General features: G+C 41.7%; 1 protein-coding gene across 16 annotated transcripts in view; it reads left to right on the forward strand.

Moving 5' to 3' along the window:
* The window catches only part of SETD5 (SET domain containing 5), a 53610-nt gene extending 42591 nt beyond the window's left edge, over positions 1 to 11019 (forward strand). For 9 of the 16 annotated variants that reach the window (XM_012471241.3, XM_064361958.1, XM_064361957.1 and 6 more), the window contains 6 exons: positions 1215 to 1271; positions 3167 to 3637; positions 6090 to 6391; positions 7301 to 7434; positions 7943 to 8031; positions 8363 to 10874. In XM_012471241.3, the coding sequence (XP_012326664.1) occupies positions 1215 to 1271; positions 3167 to 3637; positions 6090 to 6391; positions 7301 to 7434; positions 7943 to 8031; positions 8363 to 8971 (1662 nt within the window). In that variant the 3' untranslated portion in view covers positions 8972 to 10874. Of the gene's footprint in view, positions 1 to 1214; positions 1272 to 3166; positions 3638 to 6089; positions 6392 to 7300; positions 7435 to 7942; positions 8032 to 8362 lie in introns of all 16 variants that reach the window. The other 7 variants (XM_064361962.1, XM_064361960.1, XM_064361961.1 and 4 more) reach the window with 4 other exon arrangements.
* The last annotated feature ends 13803 nt before the right edge of the window (positions 11020 to 24822 follow it).

The following is a 24822-nucleotide window of genomic DNA, read 5'->3' on the forward strand; positions in this document are numbered from 1 at the left end:
TAAGAAGTTTTAAGTGCTAAGGGAAGAAGATAAGTGGTGGAAGAGAACAAGATCTTAAGGAGGGGGAAGCATCTAGAAAGAAGAGTGAAAGCAACATTGGGAGGGCAAGCTTAGTTAGCCTCTCCTTTCCACCAGGATAATTTTCCCCTTCTTTTCATGCCCTGAGAGCCATACTCTACTTGCCATTTCACACATAGATGTGCACCACCCACTTTCCATGCCAAGGAAAATTCATAGCCAAAACCCTGCTTTACTGAAGCAGCCTCAATTTCCCACTATCTCAGCATATGCCTACCACCTAGGCCACAGTTATCCACATTAGGCACCCTTTCCTTACGTCAGCCCTAGCACCCCTGCGTCCTTGTCACACTACCACCATCACTCTCCATACATGTTCCCTTTTACATCTTTCCATTAAGTACTCACTGCTCAGTCTCTGTTTGTTATGAGAGTGCTGCCTCAGCTGAAAGTCCCAAAGTAGAGTCCTCTGTGGGATGCAGGGACTTAAGTATACATATACATTTTTTGTCTGCTGTGTTGCCAAAAATACACTGGATTTTACAAAAGAAGATTAATAGGGGTGCTCAGGTCTAATTAGACTACACAAAGAACCAGCTGTAGCCTGTGACCTAGGGATTCCATCAATCACATTTCCTGTAACTGTCATTCAGGAGGAACTGGCCATCTCCCTAACCATGTCAGCCCCCAGCACACTAACATCTCCCCCTGAATAGCAAGGGTCGGGGCCTGAGGCATATAAGAGAATAAAGAAATGTGACAAGCAGAAGAGACATTGGGTGAAGGAACAAGGTTGATCTAATGAGGAATAAGGGGTAGGGTGCCCCCTCAATAACAAATACTAAAGGTTGCTAAACTCTCATCTAAAATACAAAGAAGTATAACACTAAAACTTCACCAATCTAACTCTTTCCTGATATGTGCTTGAGATGTTTACTTATAGCATGAAACATTATAACCAATTTATCCTTAAATGCTTTCAGATACCAGGAAGCATTTTAACAAGTCATTCTGTCCATTGAGATGAGTTCTGCAGTTAAACATTTCCCCTGTGCATTCTTATTCAATTCCCCCCCCGCCCCCCCCCCCGCAAAAAAGTTGTGGCTAACATCTATGCTTGCTTTTATTTTTTGTTTGTTTTGTTTTGCTTCTTGACTTCGAGTAGATGAATAACAAGATGCTTTTCCCTCCTCTAGAACATATCCTCCCCTGAGAGTTCCCCTGCGCATAGGCCCGAGTCCCTGTCACCCGAGGTAGTTATCACACCATCTCAATCACACTTGGAGGCTGAGAGTGAGTGTTCATGAATGTGTTCCTGAGAGTATGGGGAGGGCCGGGGATCTGAGTGAGTGGGGTGATGGGCTGGAGGGCGGCTGCTCAGTCACAGTAAGTTGAATGAGTCTTCCTGTGTGACTGTGACTACACAGGACTGTCAATGTAGACGGAGGAAAATGAAGTAGCCACTCTGTGTGTGTGTGTGTGTGTGTGTGTGTGTGTGTGTGGTGGGTTGGTTTTTATTGTTTTGGGGGAGGGGGTGGCTGAAGTTCTATTAAAGAATAGAATCTAGAAGTCAAGATGCTGATATGTGGTAGGAGCCTTGTTAAAGAAAGGCTAATGAATAAGGTCTGTTAATAAATAAGGAACATTGAGTCAAAAGTTTGTAAGCCTGTTTTTCAGTTGGGTGTTGACTTACGCCTTGTTCTAGGGTTAATCTGACAGCTCTGTAAACCAGATGTTTTGGCCTTTGGTTGATAGATTGAGCAGCTTCTTTAGGAAGGGAAAGTTATTCTGTCTTTCAGCTTTTCTACATTTTCTCTGTAGCTCCTTACTGGGTACACATGGAAACCAAGTGAGTCCCTGGCTTTGTGTCACAGGTCACCATTCTGCAATGGCTAGGATATGGTTGCTGTACAAGTGTTACCTCTTAGGATATCAGTAGAATGCTTTTCTCACAAACCCTACTGCTGTGGATATGTCAGATTCAGATTTTAGTGCTAGTGTTTTTATTATAAGTTTTTTGGGTGTGGTAACGATTAACTCTGAATCTATTAATACATGGGACCTTTTTTCTCTTGAAGAGAAAGTTTGAGTCTCAGAAATACTCAACTGAACTTTAACCCCACCACCTTCCAATAAAAAATTAGGGCATAATTCAGTGACAATTTACCAAATTCTGAATCAGTAGTAGTTTATAGGTCAATGTGAAACTGAAAAAGGTTGTATTCCACTAATATACTAGAGATTTTCTTGGTGTTTTGACTCTAGCTTGTTAGAAAAGTAATGCTGTCTCTTCCAGTTGTTAAACATTCTAAAATAGCATAATTTGGAGACTGATATGGTATGGTATCTGGTTTTCTGGTACCATTCTTTGTAGATGGTTAGCTGTAGTTGACCTAGTATTTCTTGGAAGTTTGGAGGTTATGATAACCAAATAGTAGGTGGGGTTTATTTTTGGTACATTTCAGCATTTTAGAATCTGCAGTGATGAGCATTAGTGGTTTTGTGGTATATTGACATACATTAGAGGATAAAGAAAGTAGAATTGAGTGGCCAGAAAGTTGTATGAGAAACATACCTTCTTTAACAGTGAAAGTGAGTCAAGAACTGGTTGGTTGATGTCTTTAATGCCATCCTCCTTTACTGAACCAGTAACTTAAATACTTGCCTTCTCCTTTCCTCCACCTTTTTCCCTCCCCCCACCTTCCATCAATATTAATTTAGAAATGAATAAACCCAGACACCAGTTATCTTAAGACACCAGTCTCATCTTTGTAGTGTGCATGGGGCAAAGGTAAATTCCTAATTATACCACTTGTCCCATAGTGTAATACAAGGTGACTCAGCAACCTGATGAAAGACTAAGCAGGCAAAATAGTCACATTTAGCCAATTACCTAATTCTAACTTTCCCAGTATTTCCCATCCAGAAAGACTTGAAAGCAATTTGGGAAAGGCCGGGATTCTTTAGTACTCTGGCCATTGTACACTGTTGCTACGTGGGACTTTTACAGAATATAATGGCTTTATCACTCTACTTCTATCCCTCTTATCTTTCCCTGTTCACCTATGTCCTTCTTCCCCTCCTTTCTGCCCTTTGACTTTTTCCTTTCTCCCCTACCCCATGTCTCCGTTGATTTTTATTCTTTCAGCTTTGTCACCGAAAAGACCTGGATTTGGCAAAAGTAGGATACCTTGACTCCAACACTAACAGCTGTGCTGATAGACCTTCCCTGCTCAACTCAGGTCATTCTGACCTGGCTCCTCATCCTTCCATTGGACCCACTTCTGAGACTGGTTTCCCAAGCAGAAGTGGAGATGGACATCAGACCCTCATGAGAAACTCAGACCAGGCATTTCGGACAGAATTCAACTTGATGTATGCCTACTCCCCTTTGAACGCTATGCCTCGAGCAGATGGACTGTATCGAGGGTCTCCTCTAGTAGGGGATAGGAAGCCTTTACATTTGGATGGGGGATATTGTTCCCCTGCAGAAGGATTTTCCAGCAGATATGAACATGGCTTAATGAAAGACCTCTCTCGTGGATCCTTGTCACCTGGTGGTGAAAGGGCCTGTGAAGGAGTCCCATCTGCCCCCCAGAACCCACCACAGAGGAAAAAAGTAAGTGTTTCATGTTATATTGGTGAACTTTTCAAGAATGGTAACCAGTTAATTCAGTAGATATTCACTAAGTTTCTGCTGTGTGTTCCACACTGCTTTCAGACAAGTGAGACATAGCCTCTGCCATATCCAGTGAAAGACAGGCTATTTTAGTACAATTTGATGAGTGTTGTAAATATTCAGCAAATGTAAATGCCTATATGTCCCATATACTTGCTAGGCAATTGTGAGTTTAGAGCAGTGAAAAAGAAATTTTACCTATTACTTAGTGTATCCCAAGTTCTAGGTACTGTGTTAAGCTCTTTAAATGTGTTTTATCCTCACAGTAATCCGATAAGAGAGGCAGTTTTCCATTTTGCACAAGAGGAAGCTAAGGCAAGTTGAGTAACTTTCCCATGGTCACACAGCTAGTAAATGGAAGGGCCAGGATACTACCCAGCTTGAGAGAGAAGGCTGGAGTGAGAGGTGGCAGGTTACTGATTTAACTGAATCTCAAACAACAGGAGTCAGCCAACCAACAAATGCGGGTGAGGTATGTTACTGTAGAGGGAGTAGATCAGGTAAATATGTGGCACTCCATTGGGTGGGCAGCCGGCATGCAGTGTGCTGCAAACAGTTGGATGTTGTCCTATCAGGTGGAAGACTGAGATAGTCAGGAGGAAAGTGCAGAGAGTGCTGGGCTGGGCCGGGCCAGGCCATAGAGAGCTTGCTAATGGGTTAGGACTCCACTTGTAAGTAACACCTGATCTAGAAGTCACAAAGCCAAAAATGCGCTTTTGCATAAGTGGTTCTCAACCAGGGGTGTTTGAGAAAGTGTAGGAGTGTTTTGAATTGTCACAGTGACTTGCATTTATTGAGCAGGACCAGGGATGCTGAATGTCCTGTGTAGGGGACAGTCCCATGTAATGGCAAACATCTGTAGTATCCTCATTAAAATGAAACCTAGTGGTTTTTTTATGTTTTCATTACAATGATATTCATTACCAGAATTTATTAACTTTCCAAATTTATGTATAGAAAATGCATATGCAAAACTGTCTTATAGTTTGTATTTTTGTTACATTTGGACAGCAAAATGAGAGCCCGAAGGGGACAGAAGGAGGAGGAAATGTTGGCAGATAATTTGGAATAAGATGGTAATTGATTTCAAAGACTGTTGCATGAACAGCATTGACTGCTAGAAACAAACATGAAAACAATCTTTGGGTTTCTAGTTTTAAAATATTTACTATGTGCAAAAGTCATAGAAATCATGATGTGTTATTTCAGAAACACTTCTGAAATTTATTGGGCCCCTTTAAGCATAAATTTAAGCCTATGCCAAATTCTGTGCTGGGTGTTAAAGATAAAAAGCCAAATAAACTTAACCTTTGCCCTCCTAGAACTTATGGTTTAGTCAGGGACACTGACTAAACTTTAGTCAAGACACTGTAATAGGTTCTACAGACTGTAACCAGTGTGCCAGAACAGCAAAGAGGTGGTACACTAGGCAGGACAGGGATTGTGGTGGGCAGGGTCAGGTGGGCTTGGGGGATCTGCTGCCAGGAAAGAAGGAGTAAGTATTAGGGAGATGAAGGGGAGGTTGGGGGAAAGTTATCAAGTACTCTTCTAGAGCTAGCTTGCTAAAAGTATAAACTAGAAGCCAGGTGCAGTGGCTCATGCCTGTAATCTCAGCACTCTGGGAGGCCGAAGTGGGCGGATCACCTGAGGTCGGGAGTTCGAGACCAGCCTGACCAACATGAGGAAACCCCCATCTTTTAAAAAAAAAATTTTAAAAAAAGCATAAACTAGAAATAATTTCCTCTCTTTCTACATTAATTACATCTATGTGTAAGACAGAAACTATAATAAATTTCTATTTATGTCTTGAAAAATTGATCATATCTAAGTACCCTGGAGCATTGGCTTTTTCTTTAGTTTTAGTTTTTTGTTGTTTTCTTCTCTCTCTCTCCCTCTCTCCTCCTCCATCTCTCTCTCCCTTTTTCCCTCCTTCTTTTTCTCTCTCTCTCAGCTAACTCCAGGGATTCCCAAGGAGTACAGAACAGCCATCAGAATCACCTGGGAGGCTTTCCAAACTACATAAGCTTCCAATTCTCCCTTCTCTGGGTACTCCCATAGTTCCAAATAACTATGATAGCACTCTTCTGTTACTGTGTAATGGTAACCTCACAGGTTTTCCTGAAGACAGAAAAAAGGTGATGATCTAATTGCCAAACATCAATCTTCAAAAACTTGCCTCCTAGTTTATTCTCTTCCTCTTATTAGTTTCTGACTGTCTTAAATATGTAGCCGTGCTCAGATCTCTTTCACATCTAAAAAAAAAGTTGTCAGGATCGGTGTTTGGTTTGTTTGCGTGACTTGGCTAGTGGTTTACTACGATTCCATCTTTCCTCGTTGCTGGTGATCCACTAATGATATCCAGCTAGAGTACCATTTCCTTTTTCCTTTCTAGGTATCCTTGCTGGAATACCGAAAACGGAAACAAGAAGCTAAGGAAAATTCTGCTGGTGGGGGAGGTGACTCTGCACAGAGCAAAAGCAAGTCTGCAGGAGCTGGGCAAGGCAGCAGTAACTCTGTTTCTGACACTGGTGCCCATGGTGTGCAGGGATCCTCAGCCCGAACCCCATCTTCCCCCCACAGAAAATTCTCCCCATCTCATTCCTCTATGTCCCATTTGGAGGCGGTAAGCCCATCAGATTCCAGAGGCACTTCTTCATCTCACTGCAGACCTCAAGAGAATATCAGCAGTAGGTGGTAAGTTTATATTTGATGTTTTATAGTTAAATTGGAGGTTGGGGGAGTATAAAACTAGGATCATTCCCAGTTTTACCTAAAATCTATGGGAACACTTGATGGGAACATCTGAGACAGCCAGCCGATAGTGCCATCTGTCCTGTTCAGCTGATTTAATAGTGTCAGCTGCAGTCCCCCAGCTTTGCAGAATTAAGAATTACCAACATGACTGTGGAGCAGCGCTTTGGACGACATGTAGTTATGGATGCAGATGAGCTTTTTTATTTGGTGGGCACTAACACTGCCTCTTCTATTTCTCATTTCACATGAAAGGTGAGTCAAGAATCCAGCCAAGTTCCACATGAATTAACAGTAGATGTCTCTCTTCCACACAGCTAGTGTACACAGAGCAAAAAGACATTCTGAAAGTACTTGTCTGTTTTAGGGGAGACCATGAATTTAAAAATGAATAATACTGGTGGCAAGTACTGAGGATCAAGTGAGTGAAATAGAGAATGAAGCATAGGAGTTCAGGGATCTTGAACTAAAAAAAATAAGACTGGGAAAGAAGAGTTCTGGCTCAAATGTTTAATATTCATTAATCTATGAAACCTTTATTAAAACCACTACTATGTATCAGGCACATGATTTCCCAGAGGAGAAATTTTTAATGTTTTTTAAATGGCATTTAAGGGAAGTTGACATCTTTAATCCATTTTTTCCTTGATTTTTTTTTTTTAAAAGTGGTTGTTGTTTCTTTTTTGTGCCTAACATAGTTTGGGGCACAGGAAATACCTTGTTTTAAATTGGTTCTGAAGGAAGTAATGTTTAAGAGGATGTTTTAAGGAAATAGATTGTGCACCTTAGTTAGGGCTTCATTTGTTTCAGCTAAGTCCTGTGGCTTGAACTTGCACCCTGTTGCCTTTACAGGATGGTTCCCACATCAGTAGAACGACTCCGAGAAGGAGGGAGCATCCCCAAGGTCCTCCGAAGCAGTGTGAGGGTGGCCCAAAAGGGAGAGCCCTCTCCCACATGGGAAAGTAACATCACAGAGAAAGACTCAGGTGAGCCCTTGGCCTTCTGCTGCCAACCACATTCAGGGACACATGAGCCAAGCTCTGTACAGTTCATGCCAAGTGCTGAGTTGAGGTGAGTCAGTTTCTGATGCAGTTAGACTCTGCTGTATGCTAGGTTCCAGCCCACTTGTGCTCTTTTGGGTTACATTTGTAAGATCTAGCATCGCTTGCTCTCTGTCTGCTCTTTTTTCCCCAAGGGATACCTTTCTGTAACTCTCATCTCTCCAAAGTCCTGGAAATCCACCTCGATGAAGGATGAAGAAAAAGAAGGAGACGAGAATCAGATCAGGCATTTAGAACATAGCCCATAATTAACCACTCCTTTTGCCCTTCTGGCATGCTGCACTCACCTGATTTGTCACAAAGAGAGCAGCATGGGTTGGTGATGGCATTGGTGATTTGAATGAACAATGGCTATTTCTTATTGTAAGAAGCCAAGTTGATTTATATATATATATTTATATATATATGTATGTATCTATATATTACCTTCCAGATCCTGCAGATGGAGAAGGCCCAGAGACACTGAGCTCAGCACTCTCTAAAGGAGCAACCGTTTACAGCCCTTCCAGATACAGCTACCAGGTGAGATGAGAAATTGCTGATCTCTAGACATAGGAGTGTGTTCTGGGTTCCAAATTGTTTGTCCTGGACATCCTTTGCCATTGAGATGCTGTCTTTGCATATAGTTTCAGCAGCCCTGGAAATAAGTCATCAACTGCTTACCCTCAGGTAATAAATTATGCCAGAACATGAATAAGGTGATCAAAGACAGCCATTTTACTGCCTTTGGTTTCCTAAAAAGAATACATGGTTAAAAGATGAATAAAAAAAAAAAGTAGGGTATTATTAATGTTCACCAGCCATTTAAGGGACTTGTTCACCTCCTTATTCTTTTCCTCCCAACTTTGTCTAGCTCCTGCAGTGTGATAGTCCCCGGACAGAATCACAAAGCCTCCTTCAACAGAGTTCCTCCCCCTTCAGAGGACATCCTACACAATCTCCAGGATACAGTTATCGAACTACTGCACTGAGACCTGGAAACCCCCCCTCTCACAGTTCTTCAGAATCATCCCTCTCTTCCACATCCTATTCCAGCCCCGCCCACCCTGTGTCCACAGACTCGTTGGCCCCATTTACGGGGACACCAGGGTATTTTAGCAGCCAGCCACATTCTGGAAACAGCACTGGCAGCAATCTTCCAAGGAGGAGCTGCCCTTCTAGTGCTGCTAGCCCTACCCTACAGGGACCCTCAGACTCACCAACCTCAGACTCGGTTTCTCAGTCCAGCACAGGAACTCTGAGTTCCACCTCCTTTCCTCAGAACTCTAGGTCATCATTGCCATCAGACTTACGGACTATCAGTCTGCCCAGTGCTGGGCAGTCAGCTGTCTACCAGGCCTCCAGGGTATCTGCGGTTTCCAATTCACAGCACTACCCACACCGTGGGAGTGGGGGTGTGCACCAGTACCGACTCCAGCCACTGCAAGGGTCAGGAGTCAAGACTCAGACAGGACTTTCCTAGGGCTTCTGGATTTGGGCAAACTGAACTGAATGAGCCCATAGCTGCTTCCTTCCAGCTGCCTCTGGAACCTAGGCCGAGCATATTGCTGGGGAAGGGGGGGTACAAGGTGCCAGAGGATTGGGTCTGGTGGACAAGAAACAAGACTTGTGGTCACAATTGGCCTCTGGCCTTGGAGAAAGATGTAAATCTTGTCTGAAGCAGAGACTATAAAGAAGTTTCTCCCTGCTGTCAAGGGTACATTGTTGACAAGCAAACGGTGTTTCGGTTAGTAACGGTTCTAAGTGCAATGAGTTGTGTTGAAGCCTCCGTCTCCTATCCTTGCCTGTAGCCTGTAGTCACTTGTGCAGTGAGGACATCTTTTTAAATTAAAAAAAAAAAAATTTTTTTTTCAAAGGAAAAAAGTGAAAAGAGCCAATCTCAAAGCTCCAAGCCATCTGAATACTGTTAGGGTTTCATGCACTTAAGAAAAAAGGTAGGTATATAAATGTTCATCCTAAGACAACCATTCCAAAAGCAGGTATCTGGCCAATGTGTGTCCACCAAGAATCCTGCCTATCTTTGTCTTAAGATCACCAAGAAATAGGCAGGGATAGTAAAGCTTGGAGCCTGCACCAACTGGAAGGTGCCTGGCTCTTTGAAGAAAAACTCATGGTCAGCTCTTGATTATTCAGGAGCAGATTATCTGAGTAGATTGTCTTGAGTCTCCATACTACTCCTCCTTCCCAAGCTATTTCACAGCTCAGTAACCCATGAAGTAAGTAGACAAGGAAAAGAGGAATGAGACGTTGTATAGGCCAATTGCATTGCTACTTACCAGCTTTTGGCAATGAATTTGATTAGGAAGGATACCAAGTGGTTTGGGAATGCTTTGAATTTTATTTTTTCTACTCCCAATTAATCAGGAGTTGATGATCCCATGAGCAGGACCACCTCCATGATTGGGGAGTATGCACTTGTGACTGCAGGGTAAGAGTGGGAAGATAGGTTTGTGGAGTGGCACCGACAGGACTGTGATTGTGTGTGGGCCTGCCCCACATTTCTTTGGGGGATGCTTATGTGAGTGGGCCCAGTGAAAGAGTTAACAAGCCACCCACACCCCTAACACTGTTCTGGATGAGAGACGAGAGCAGACCGGCTTCTCCCCATCAGTGCATTGTGCCTGTTGTACACCCCTGGAGGAGCCCTGGAGCCAGCCCAGGTGGGGTACACAATCTTTTTAAATTCCATATGGTTGCCAGCTTATTTCTTTCACTTGTTTACTGTAATATCTGGCGTGTTTTTATTTATCTAATTTTGTATTCAGTTATAACCATGGTAGGGGTAGTGAATATATGACAGGTGTAATCCCTGGTGCTGCAGTGGACCTTCTTTTCTTTTGGACAAGATATTACTGTGAGTTTCCCTCCTTCCTTCCCTCTAATTTGTTTTCTCTTCCTTTTTCCCCCAGCCTCTTGCATCCCCTTTTCTACCCTGTCCTACAACTCTCATATGCACAGTCTTCTCTCTTTGTGTGTGACTGTTACAAAATTTCACTTTTCAAAATCGAATCAGGTGTTGCTCAAATGAGGGGAGATTTTTATTTTTATTTTTTTTAATGCTGAGACCTCAGCAGAGTACTCTTCTTTTCGTTGTTTCCCCCACAAACCCATCAGTCTGGGAGAGCATTGGGAGTGGAAATCATGTTGCCTGGGATGCTGGTTTCTTTGTATATTATATAAAACGTATGTAAATGTCTCTCCATTTGGGCTGGGGTTTGCATTCTCCCCTTGGCTATTAACCGAGGGGAGAGGCCAGCGGGCAGGCGGCCCTCACCCTGCCTGGCACGTGCAGAGACCCCAGCCACTCTGTGTGGGCAGGGTGCTGTCAAGACCAGACCTCTTGGGGGGGTAGGGGAGGGGGGGGTGGGGGGAACTCTTGGAAGGAAAGAAGTATCACTTCTTTCTCAAGTGGAGTGTTTACACCTTGCTGTAACATTTGAACTTTCACAAGAGATGTAATAATTTTGATAATAAAATTCTTAACCATAATAATCATAAAGTTGAGAACTTCTTTGTCCAGTTTTATGGCCCTGCCTTGCCTGCTTTTCCTAATGCCATTTTTACCTGAGGAGAATGTGCCCTTGGTGGAGTAGTTTTGCCTATCATAATGGGGCCAGGAATACTGTCTGATCTACTTTGCTTTTTACGATTGCAGTCAGGACAGTGTGAAGGCAAACCTGCAACAGTGCAAGTGAGCATTACAAACTGCCTTAAACTTGAGTGGTGTTCCTGACTTTGGCCTCATTCATTCAGCAACTATTTGTTGGTCTTTCTCTTTCATTCAAAAAGGCACTGTTTTTGGTGCTAGACTTATGGTGATTAGAATGCTGGTTGGGGTGGTTAAAGTAAGGTCTCTTCTCTCTTGGAGTTTAAATTCTAGTGGAAGAGAGACCTAAACTGGTACATAATTTTAAATAGTCATTGCCATGTTAATTGTTTCCTAGGAGATATGTAACTAAGGCAGTTGAAGGAGCCACTCTAGATTGGTTGGTCAAGAAAAGTCTGAGGAGTTGACATTTAAACTGAGACCTCAGTGACAAGGAGGCAATCCTGGGATGATATAAATGAAGTTCATTCCTGGGCATTGCAGACTCTGTGGTAGAGAAAGCTTGGTTAAGATGTAGTGAATGGGTGGGGCTGGGAAAGGGGATAGAAGATCCATTAAGAGGGAGATAGGGGTCAGATCATGTAGAGCAAGGGTCAGCAAACTTTCTATAAAGGGCCAGATAGTAAATATTTAGACTTTGCAAGCTGTATGGTCTCTGTTATAATTATTCAGCTCTTTGGCTGGGCGTGAATCATGCCTGTAATCCCAGCACTTTGGGAGGCCAAGGCAGATGGATCACTTGAGGTCAGGAGTTCTAGACCAGTATGACCAACATGGCAAAACCCTGTCTCTACTAAAAATACAAAAATTAACCAGGCGTGGTAGTGCACGCTTGTAATCCCAGCTACTCAGGAGGCTGAGGCAGGAGAATCACTTGAACCTGGGAGGTGGAGGTTATAGTGAACCAAGATCACACCACTGCACTCCAGCCTGAGCAATAGAGCAAGACTCTGTCTCAAAAAAGTAAAATATTCAGCTCTTCCATTGCAGTGCAAAAGGAGGCATAGAATACTGTGAATATGTTACAATAAGACTTTATTGTTATAGTGAACCAAGATCACACCACTGCACTCCAGCCTGAGCAATAGAGCAAGACTCTGTCTCAAAAAAGTAAAATATTCAGCTCTTCCATTGCAGTGCAAAAGGAGGCATAGAATACTGTGAATATGTTACAATAAGACTTTATTTACAGAAAACAAGTGGCAAGTTGGATTTGGTTTGTAGGCTGTAGTTTGCTGGTCTCTAATGTAGAACCTTGTAGGTATAGTTTAAATAATCTGCATTCAATAAGTACAGTGGAAGAGTCATTGCAGGATTTGAAGAAGAAGTGACATAGGTCTAATTTATATTTGGTTGATTTTTTTAAATTACTCTGTTTTGATCCTTTTGGTGAAGAGATGAATAGAAGCTGAGAAACTGGTTTGGAAGGTAGAGCAGTTTAGGCAAGCAATGATGAAATAGTGGTGTCTATTAAGACAGTAATGATGGGGATAAGAAGTAACTGGAATCAGGATATGTTTTGCAAGTACACAGCAGAACTTGCCAGTGGATTGAATTGGCATTATTGGGTTCTAACATTTGTTTGACAAATATTTGCCAGGTAACTAAGGTAGACTGCATTTTGCAAAGCACATAAGGGATTCAAAGATGAAGATGCTATTTATTAGTTTAAGGAGGTTAGAAAGTAATTGGAAACATAACAAAACCACTTGTTTCTTAGAAGACTCCCTCCAAAATGCCCTAGGAATACCTAGGTAACCTACCACCAAGCACAACCTAATTCTGCCTGGGGTAGGAAGAGAATAGTATGCATGGTCTTTAAAAAGTGTTTCCATATACAGTGTCTTACATGGACTCATAATTCTGTGAAGAAAGCAAGCCAAATGCCAGAAGTTAAAGATGAGAAATTGAGACCTAGTATAGTGTTTCAGCTATACCATAGGGCTTCTGATAATGAATAAAACTAAGCACCTTATCTACTAAAAATACAAAAATTAGCTGGGCATGGTGGTGCATTCCTAATTCCAGCTACTCAGGAGGCTGAGGCAGGAGAATTGCTTGGACCCAGGAGGCAGAGGTTGCAGTAAGCCAAGATCGCACCATTACACTCCAACCTGGGCTACAGAGTGAGACTCCATCTCAAAAAAAAAAAAAAAAAAAAAAAAAAAAAACTAACTGATTTCTGCCAGAATTGGAAGGTTCTGTTTCATGACCATTTGCTGAACACCTGTGTGCTAGGCTACATCTGAAATGCTGAGAATATCAAGGTAAGACCGTCAACTGCCCATTCAGAGTTAACCTATTCTTTTCAAGTACCTACTGTGTTGCTAGGTACTTTGTTTTCGATATGGTGTAATTCAGAGGTGTCCAGTTTTTTTGGCTTCCCTGGGCCACATTGGAAGAATTATTGCCTTGGGCAGCACATAAAATGCACTAACACTATAGCTAATGAGCCAAAAAAAAAGTCTCATAATGTTTTAAGAAAGTTTATGATTGTGTTGGGCCGCATTCAAAGCCATCCCGGGCTGCCTGTGGCCCGTGGCCTATGGGTTGGACAAGCTTGGTGTAAATAGAAGTTAGACAAGATTAAAGAAGTAAGCCAGTGCAACAGTGGCACCTTCTATATCACTTTACACTTTTCTGGATTCTTCCACTTATATCATCAGCTACCTCATTCACATGTAACAATGTGTAATGTGGGTATAAGTTCAGAAGATACAACTTACTCAAGATTCCTCTCTTTTAAGTGGCAGACCCAAACAAACAGTTTTGGAAATTTTGCAGTTAATCCAGGAAACAGAAACAGCTAGAGATGTCGTGACACTATGACCAGAAGCAACTTACCTAGCTGAAAAAGTATGATACCCTTTACTATCTTAAAAACAGTAGTCTGGCCCTTTTGGCCCCCAGCCATCTGTTTGAAAGTGTAGGGTTCTCTGTTTAGCAGAGGTTACCCTGAAGGAAAAAAAAAATGCAGTTGTACAAACAGAGCAGGCCCTTTGCTTTTAAACTGCACTGATCACAACCTCCATAATCTGCTATAAGGCTCAGAAAGAGAGTCATTGTTTTTTCTTTTAAGAGACAGGGTCTCGCCAGGCACAGTGGCTCATGCCTGTAATCCCAGCACTTTGGGAGACTGAGACAGGCGGATCACAGGCCATTGCACCCAGCCTGGGCAATGAGCAAAACTCAAAAAAAAGAGGTCTCAGTCTGTCACCCAGGAATGCAGTGGCATAATCAGCTCAGTGCATTGCTTGAACCCTCTTGGGTTTAAGCAATTATCCTGCACCACCACACCCAGCTAATTATTTTTTTTGTAGAGATAGGGTCTTGCCATATTGCCCAGGCTGCTCTCACACTCCAGGGCTCAAACGATCCTCCTGCCCCGGCCTAAAGTGCTGGGATTACAGGCATGAGCCACCACACCCAGCCTGCCAAGGCTTCTTAAAATGCTGTGTTCTAAAGATAGATGAAGGAAACAGTTTGGAGAAAATCATAGTCATTGAAGGAGATGGTGTCCTTGTAACTTTTACCTGCTCCTGCATTAAAAAGTTAACTGGCAGGGATTCTGAAATCATAGTTTTTACTGTTTCTCAAATTATCCATTGAAGCTCACGAAGCAATCATGATAGGAAACTTGGAAACCTTGGACAACTTGCAGCAAAACTAGGTATCCCCAGAAACCCCCAAACAAAAAACAGATAAACCACCAACAGCCACAAGACCTGCATGTTATCACCATCTGTTCTAGTGGACGCAATGGCACATCTGATGGATCTCAGAACTTCAAAATAACAAGTACTCACTTGAAAGCTCAGCAAGCTGAAACTGGGTGGCATTTGCAGTGAATACAAAGGATGCGGCCAGGTCCGATGGCTCATGCCTGTAATCCCAGCACTTTGGGAGGCCGAGGCGGGTGGATCACCTGAGGTTGGGAGTTTGAGACCAGCCTGACCAACATGGAGAAACCCCATCTCTACTAAAAATACAAAATTACCTGGATGTGCTGGCACATGTCTGTAGTCCCAGATACTCAGGAGGTTGAGGCATGAGAATCACTTAAACCCGTGAGGCAGAGGTTGTGGTGAGTCGAGATCGCACCATTGCACTCCAGTCTGGGCAACGAGAGTGGAACTCTGTCTCAAAAAACAAAGATGCTTAATTAGGCCTGAAAGGGCTGGAGCAGTCTGGACCTCAGAAACTTAATTCAAAGCCCTTAAAGGACAATGCTCCACACCGAAATTCCTCATAGAATGCAAACCGAACAGGATACTCTAGGGGAGGGGGTGTGGAGAGGTTAAATTCATTATATTAAATGAAGTATTTTAAAAAATAAAATTATGGTTATCCCATAAAATCCAGAATGTATTACCCTTACAGAAATAAGGATATTAAATAACTTGTTTTTTAACTACTGAAACAATTGTTCATAAAGTTGCAAGCATAGTCTGTATTGAATTTAAATAGCTGTGGTTCACACAGTCCATATTTCAATATTTTACATACACATCAAAAATGAGAATATAGCCATGAAATGCAAAACTCATAGGTCATGCCTGCTTTTTAAAAGTGCAGGATCACTAATTCCATATAAAAATGGATAACCATAAAATCACAAGTCTTAAAACCTGCAAGAAAAAAATAAGCAGAATAACATCTATAGAGACAACTGAAGTATGCCAGAGACATGAAGGTAACACATTAGAAAGTAACAAATGGCAGGGCATGGTGGCTCACAACTGTAATCCCAGCACTTCAGGAGGGCAAGACAGGCAGATCATTTGAGGTCAGTAGTTTGAAACCAGCTTGGCCAACATGCTGAAACCCCATCTCTACTAAAAATACAAAAATTAGCCAGGCATGTAGATGCATGCCTGTTATCCCAGCTACTCAGGAGGCTGAGGCATGAGAACCATTTGAACCTGGGAGGTGGAGGTCACAGTGAGCCGAGATCACACCACTGCACTCCAGCCTGGGCAACAGGGTGAGACCCATCTCAAAAAAAAAAAATTGTAATTTTCAAGAGTAACAGGTCTCTCAGGAAACCAGGAGTAGAGAAGAACTTACTCAATTTAACTAGTAAGGACATTTACAAAAACCTAGACATTTTCTTGATAAGGTTAGGAACAAGGCAAGGTTGTCCCCTCTTACCACTCCTTTTTAATATTGTACTGGAAGTCCTAACTAGTGCAATAGGACAAGAAAAGGAACTAAAAGGGATATATATTGAGATGGAAGAAATAAAACTTCATATTCACTGATGACATGATTGTCAGTGTAGAAAATCGAAAAGAACCCAAAATGTCCCCCAAAACTTCTGGAACTAATTATGCAATTATAGGAAGACTATAGGATACAAGATTTTTGTGCAGAAGTTAATCACATTTCTGTATATTAGCAATGAAAAATGGAATTTGAAATTTAAAACAATACCATGCAGGCATGTTAGTGCACACCTGTAGTCCCAGCTACTTGGGAGGCTGAGGTGGGAGGATCACTTGGGCCCAGGAGTTCAAGGCTGCAGTAAGCCATGACCATACCACTGCACTCCAGCCTGACTGACAAAGCAAGACCCGATACTAAAAAATAAACACAATACCATTTAAGTTAGCACCCAAAGGCTGGGTGTGGTGGCTCACGCCTGTAATCCCAACACTTTGGGAGGCCAAAGCAGACGAATCCCAAAACGATACTAAAATTAGGATTTACAAATATGACTTCAGGCCGGACGTGCTGGCTCACGCCTGTAATCCCAGCACTCTGGGAGGCCAAGACAGGTGGATCACTTGAGATCAGGAGTTAGACCAGCCTGGCTGGTGAAACCCCATCTCTACTAAAAATTAAAAAATTAGCTGGGTGTGGTGGTGGGCACCTGTAATCCAACTACTCGGGAGGCTGAGTCAGGAGAATCACTTGAACCCAGGAAGTGGAGATTGCAGTGAGCTGAGATTGCACCACTGCACTCCAGCCTGGGCAACAGAGCGAGACTTTTAAGATAGGTCTTTTTTTTTTTTTTTTTTTTGTCTGTTAGTTTTTGTTTTGTTTTTTAAGACAGAGTCTTGCTCTGTTGCCTAGGCTGGAATGCAGTGGCATGATCTTAGCTCACTGCAACCTCTGCCTCCCATGTTCAAGTGATTCTCCTTCCTCAGCCTTCTGAGTAGCTGGGATTATAGGTGTGCGCCCCTATGCCCAACTAATTTTTGTATTTTTAGTAGAGACAAGGTCTCATCATGTTGGCCAGGCTGGTCTTGAACTCCTGACCTCCACTGATCTGCCCACCTCAGCCTCCCAAAGTGCTGGGATTACAGGCATGAGCCACTGCACCCAACTGATTCTAAAGTTTTAAACTAACACTACCTCAACACTTATGGTAAAGCTGCAGTAATCAAAACAGTGTGATATTAGCAAAAGATTAAGCAAATTGATTATTGGAACAGAATAGAGTCCAGGAATAGACTCACACAAATAGAATCAAGCAAAAGCAAAACAATAGAGGAGAAAGTCTGCAATAGATGATACTGGAAGAACCGGACATCCACGTCATATTTTATATATATTCATGAATATATACACAGATCTTACATCCTTCATAAAAATTAAAATGGAATGTAGACCTAACTGTAAAACTATTAAATTCCTAAAATAATAAACATTGGAGAAAATCCAGATAACCTTGGATTTGACTGACTTTTTAGATACAACACCAAAAAGATGATCCATGAAAAAAGCAATTGGTAAGCTGGACTTCATTAAAGGTAAAAACATCTGCTGTCCAAAAGACACTGTCAAGAGATTGAGAAGACAAGTCACAGAGTAGGAAAAAATATTTGTAAAAAAAAAAAAAATCTGATAAAGGATTGTTCCATACACAGAACTCTGAAAACTCAACAAAAGAAAAATTAAAACCCAATTTAAAAATGGGCAAAAGATCTAAATAGACACCTCATATACAGACAACAAGTTCATATAAAAGGACTCCCAACATCATAAATCATATAGGAATTGCAGATTATACTACGATGAGATACCACCATAGACCTACTAGAATGATCAAATCTAAAACACTGACCCAAATGCTGACAAGGATATGTAACAGGTACTCTTCATTCGTTGTTGGCGGGGATGCAAGATGGTACAGTCACTTTGGAATACACTTTAGCAGTTTCTTCAAAAAGTAAACATACAATTTGGCTGTTGCACTCTTGGGTATGTACGCAGAATTGAAAGCAGGTCCGCATAAAAACCTGAATGTGAACATTTATTACAGCTTTATTCATAATTGCAAAAACTTTGAAGCAACCAAGATGTCCTTCAGTAGGTGAATGGATAAGTAAACTGTGATACGCCCAATGGAATATTACTCAGTGTTAAAAAGAAATGAGCTATCCTATACTGTAATGGTGTATAAATCACTTAATATAAACTCTAGTATACAGATTAAAAGACAAAAAATTTAACTATAGTACAATAATCTGTTAATGGACATACAATATAAAACTATGTAAGTCATAGGCTGAGACAGGAGAATCGCTTCAACCTGGGAGACAGAGGTTGCAGTGAGCTGAGGTTGCGCCATTGCACTCCAGCCTGGGAAACAAGAGCGAAACTTTGTCAAAAAGTCATTCATTACTTCAAAGATACAAAAGTATACAGTTTTTGTATGCAAGTGAAGGTATTAGCTTGAAATAGGTGACAGTTATAAGATGTCTTATGTAAGCCTCATGGTAACCACAAGGCAAAATGGTCACCACAAGGCCTATAGTAGATAGATACACAAAAGATAAAGGGGAAGGAATCAAACCATTCCACTATAGAAAATCATCACATCACAAAGACAGCAAAAGAGGAAGAAAGGAACAAAAGATTTACAAAAATGGAAAACTACTGAACAAAATGGCAATAGTAAGTCCTTAATTCATGGTAATAGTAATTACCTTGAATGTAAATGGACTGAATTCTCCATTCAGAAGACAGAGTGGTTACATGAATAAAAAAAAACAAATCCCAACTATAGGCTATCTCACTATCTCATGAGCCATCTACCGTTTTCATTGCAGTATTATTCACAGTAGTCAAGATATGAAAACAACCTAAGTGTTCATCAATGAATGAGTGGATAAATGGTGGAGATGCATTATACATACAAAAATGTAAAGGTGTGATGGTACCATCACTATCACTAATTATCAGGGAAATGCAAACCAAAAACAACAATGAGATATCACCTCATACCTGTTAGATGTATGTGCATACCTATCTATGTATATAGATATGCCCACATATTATATTCCACTGCATATATATATATATATATGCACACACACAGTAAAATATTATTTGGCCTTTAAAGAGGAAATCCTGCCATTTGCAACAATAACATGGATAAGCCTGAAGGACATTATACTAAGTGAAATAAGCCAGACTCAGAAAGGCAAATACTGCATCTCACTTATATGTGGAATCTTAAAAAGACTCATAGAAACAGAGTGGAAGAGTGATTACCATTGGTCAAGGGTTGGAGATAAACAGACATATGTTGGTCAAATAGTACAAGCTTACAGTTATGGGTGCATTCTGGAGAACCGATGTGCAGTATGGCAATTGTAGTTAATAAAATATGTTGTATACTTGAAATTTGCTAAGAGAATAGATCTTAAGTATTCTCAGCCAGGCGTGATGGCTCATGCCTGTAATCCCAGCATTCTGGGAGGCCAAGGTGGGCAGATCGCTTGAGCTCAGGAGTTCAAGACCAGCATGGGCAACATGGCAAAACCCCCCCTCTACAAAAAATGCAAAACAATTCGCCAAGCATGGTGGCACGTGCCTGTAGTCCCAGTTACTTGAGGGGTTGAGGCGAGAGGATTGCTTGAGCTGGAGAGGTGGGAGGCTGCAGTTAGCTGTGATCATGCCATTGCACTCCAGCCTGAGCAACAGAGAAAGATGCTGTCTCAAGAAAAACAAAAAAAACTTAGAAGTATTCTCACCAGAAAAAAAGAAGATAACAATGTTAGATGATGGATATGTAAGTTAACTGTAATCATTTCACGATATATACATAAAACATCATGTTGTACACCTTGAAGATACAGAATTTTTTGTTGTCAACTGTACCTCAGTAGAGCTGGAATGGGGTGGAGAAATGAGCTATCAAGCCGTGAAAACAACATAGAGGAACCTTACATGCATATTACTATGTGAAAGAAGTCAATCTGAAAAGTCTACATACTATATGATTCCAACTATATGACATTCTGGAAAAGGCAAAGATAAGGATGCAGTAAGAAGATCAGTGCTTGCCCGACGTTAGGGGAGAGGGAAGGATGAACAGATAGATAGAGCACCAATGAATTTTAGGGCAGTGAAACATGCCATTATACATTTGTCAAATCTCATAAAATATGCACCAAGAGTGAACCCTAATGTAAACTATGGACTTTGGGTCATCATGATGTGCTAATACAGGTTCATCAATTGTAAAAATGTCCCACTTTGGTGGGAAATGTTGATAAAAGGAGAGACTGTGGGTTTGGAGGAGGAAAGAGATATAATGGGACTCTGCAGTTTCCACTAAATGTTGCTGTTAACTTATAACTGTTATTGGCTGAGAGCAGTGGCTCATGCCTGTAATCCCAGCACTTTGGGAGGCCAAGGCAGGTGGATCACCTGAGGTCAGGAGTTCAAGACCAGCCTGACCAACATGGTGAAACACTGCCTCTACTAAAAATACAAAATTAGCGGGGCATGGTGGTGCATGCCTGTAATCCCAGCTACTCAGGAGGCTGAGGCAGGAGAATCTCGCTTGAACCCAGGAGGCAGAGGTTGCAGTGAGCTAAGATTGTACCATTGCATTCCAGCCTGGGTGACAGAGCAAGACTCCATCTAAAAAATATATATATATATATATATATATATATAAAATGAAAAATAAAGTATATGTAAGGCCAGGCCCAGTGGTTCACGGTTCACACCTGTAATCTCAAAACTTTGGGAGGCCAAGGTGGGAGGATCACTTGAGCCCAGGAGTTCAAGAACAGCCTAGGCAACATGAGACCCTGTTTCTATTTTTTGAATTTTTAGTTTAATTTTTAAAAAAGAAGGAAAAGTAATATCTAAAAAAAGTGACAAACACAGAAGACAAACAAAGAGCAGGCACAGGATATATATAACAGGAGTTCCCAAAAAAGTAAAAGTAAGGTAACAGAACAAATATCAAAAGCTATAATTTGGCCAGGAGCAGTGGCTCACACCTGTAATCCCAGCACTTTGGGAGGCTGAGGTGAGTGGATCACTTGAGGTCAGAAGTTCAAGACCAGCCTGGCCAACATGGTTGAACCCCATCTCTACCAAAAAATATAAAAATTAGCTGGGCACCTGTATTCCCAGCCACTCAGGAGGCTGAAGTGGGAGAATCTATTGAACCCAAGAGGTAGAGGTTGCAGTGAGCCCAGATTTCACCTCTGCAGCCTAGGCAACAGAGCAAAACCCTCTCGAAATAAAAATGAAAGCCATAACTTAAGGAAAGTTTCATGAAATATTTTAAACTATAAATTGAAAGAGCATATTGCATACCTAGTAAATTCAATCCAGAATGATAATAATATGAATTTACATATTGCACACCAGTAAATTCAATAACGATGAATATTATAGTAAAATTGTTAGATTTAAAAAAAAATCTTAGGCAAATACACACACACATATTTACACACACACAATTGTGTCACAATGGAATACATTCTGGAAAATACATCTTTAGGTGATTTCATTGTTATATGAACATCATAGAGTGCACTTACACAAATCTGGATGGTGTAGCCTGCTACACACCTAGGCTATATGGCATATCCTATTGCTCCTAGGCTACAAACCTGTACAGCATGTGACTGTACTGAATACTGTAGGCAATTGGAACACAATATAAGTATTTGTGTATCTAAACCTATCACTAAACGTATCAAAACATGGAAGAGGTACAGTAAATATACTGCATTATAACCTTTTTCTTTTTTTTTGAGATGGAGTCTCGTTGTGTCACCCAGGCTGGAGTGCAGTGGCGTGATCTCAGCTTACTGCAACCTCCGCCTCCTGGGTTCAAGCAGTTCTCCTGCCTCAGCCTCCCAAGTGTCTGGGATTACAGATGCACGCCACGATGCCAGCTAATTTTTGTATTTTTAGTACAGACAGCGTTTCACCATGTTGGCCAGGCTGGTCTCAAACTCCTGTCCTCATGAGCCACTGGCCTCAGCCTCCCAAAGTGCTGGGATTACAGGCGTGAGCCAGCGTGCCTGGCCAAAATTCTGCTTTATAATCTTATGGGGCCACTACACAGTCTGTCGTGGAAGGAAGCATGCAGCACATGACTCTTTGTGTGCGTGTGTGTGTGCGTGTGCGTGTGTGTGTGTGTGTGTATTTGTTACTTAAAAGGGAAAGAAAATTAGGCTATATCAGACTTTTTGACAGCAACACTTAAACGGCAAAAGAAAATGGGATAATTTAAGATAAGGAAAGAGACAAGCCAAGAATTTATACCAACTGAACTTACTTGCCAGTGTAGTAGCCACAAACTGTCATCATCATCATGCAAAAACTTTGGAAATTTTATTTTCATGAATTATTCCTTAGGGATCTGTTAGAAACTGAGCTTCAAACAACAAAAAGCCTGGCAGTATTGATTATATATACTTACATGCAGAATAGACTGAATGAGATATAAGGAGAGGGTATAGTATAAAATGGTTTATGTGACCTGCACAATGTGGATATAGTACAAATTTAAATAAATAAGCAGGAGAGAATGTTTTAAATAATTATACTGGTAGTAGACTATCTGAGTGCTTGAACATGGGATAAAACAAATGAATACAGTGTTCTTCAGAACCAGTATTTCCCAATGTTGGAGGAAAGGAGGTATAGATGTTAAACTTGAAGAGGTTTAGCCAAAACCCTTGAGTATTAATATTAGCTCATGAGGCATTTTACCATAGGTACAGAGAGATCCCATATGTCTCTCTGTCTACCTATTATCTATCTATCTCTATCTATCTATCTATCTATCTATCTATCTATCTATCTATATCATATATGTATCTTAGCCCTGTAAACTATCTGTCTATCTATCTCTATCTATCTAGCTAGCTAGCCAGCTATTGTATATATATGTATCTTAGCCCTGTAAACTATCTATCTATCTATCTATCCATCCATAGTGTATGTTTCTTAGCCCTGTCAACTGAAAAGGCATAGAAACAAAGTTTCTTAGAGAAATGGCTGATTCCAGGTTCGGAGGAAAAATGTATAAGATTAGCCTGGGGACCTCCCTGGGGACCCTGTTCCTTTAATCATCCTCTCTTCTTTATTGTTATCCTCTTACTTGCCATGACCAGTGAGCACTGGGAATGCCCCATAATTAAAGAGAGATTCCACACTCCCTCCAAGTAATGCTGCTCCTTGCCCGCTGCTGGTTCGCGGAGTGTAATTGATCCTGCCTGGATGAATTCCAGTCGCTCATTTCCCCTTCTTATCCACATTTCTCCAAATAGTCATCTTCAACCCGTTGCCTCCTACTCCCTCCCTAAACAGACCTCAGTTTGGCTCTCCCCCAACTCCTGAACATGCTCTTATCAAGTTCAGGTGTGACCTCCTTTTTCCCAAATCCAATGGACACATTTTTCAGTCTCTTATACAGGGCCTCTGCTCTACTTGGCCAGTTGACTTTCCCCTTGAACTCCACATCCTTGGTGTCTATAAAGCCACACTCATGATTCTCCTCCTAAACCTGACTCTTCCATTGTCCTCTCCTTTACAGACATCTGTTCCTCTGACAGTGCTTTATCTTGCAGCGTTCTCCAGTGTTCCAGAGCTCCATGCTCTCTTCACACCACAGAGTCACCCGGAGCAGGCTCCTCTATGCTTCCGATTTCCACCACTACCCATACCCCGATGCTTCTGACCCAGATTTTTCTCTTGAGCTCCCAAATTCATATGTCAGCTGACTGCTGTTCAACTCCACCAAGGCGTCTCACATACATCTTAAACTTAGCACGTCTCAAACCAAACTGATCATCTTGCTCCCCTGCCATACTGGCAGATCTTTCTGGTCCCCAAACAAAAACTTTAACCATCCTCTTTTTGCCAGCCTGTATGTTACTCTCACAGTTAGTCGGTTCCCTTCTACTTCCTCAAGATGGGACTGCTTACTTCTCTTAGACCCACCGACACCTCCTTGTTTCAGGCCAGGCTTCTGGTTTCTCTTTCACCAAAGTGTTCTGTGATATGGTGTGGCTGTGTGTCCCCTCCAAACCTCATGTTAAAATGTCATCCCCAGTGTTTGAGGTGGGGCCTGGTAGGAGGTGACTGGATCTTGGGGGTGGATCCCTCATGAATGGTTTAGCGCCATCCCCTTGGTGATGAGTTAGTTCACACACACGAGATCTGGTTAAGAGCCTGGGACTACCCTCTTTTCTCTGTCTTGCTCCCGCCCTTGTCATGTGACACGCTGGCTTGCCTTAAACTTGCACCATGATTGTAAGCTTCCTGAGGCCTCACTAGAAGCAAATGCCAGCAACATGCTTCCTGTACAGCCTGCAGAGCTATGTGCCAAAATAAATCTCTTTTTTTTCTAAACTGCTCAGTTTGACCAGGTGCAGTGGCTCATTCTTGCAATCCCAGCACTTTGGAAGGCTGAAGTGGGAGGACTGTTTGAGCTC

This window comes from Aotus nancymaae, unplaced genomic scaffold (assembly GCF_030222135.1).
Source record: "Aotus nancymaae isolate 86718 unplaced genomic scaffold, 86718_ANA_hifiasm-v0.15.2.pri h1tg000046l, whole genome shotgun sequence".
Lineage (NCBI taxonomy): Eukaryota > Metazoa > Chordata > Mammalia > Primates > Aotidae > Aotus > Aotus nancymaae.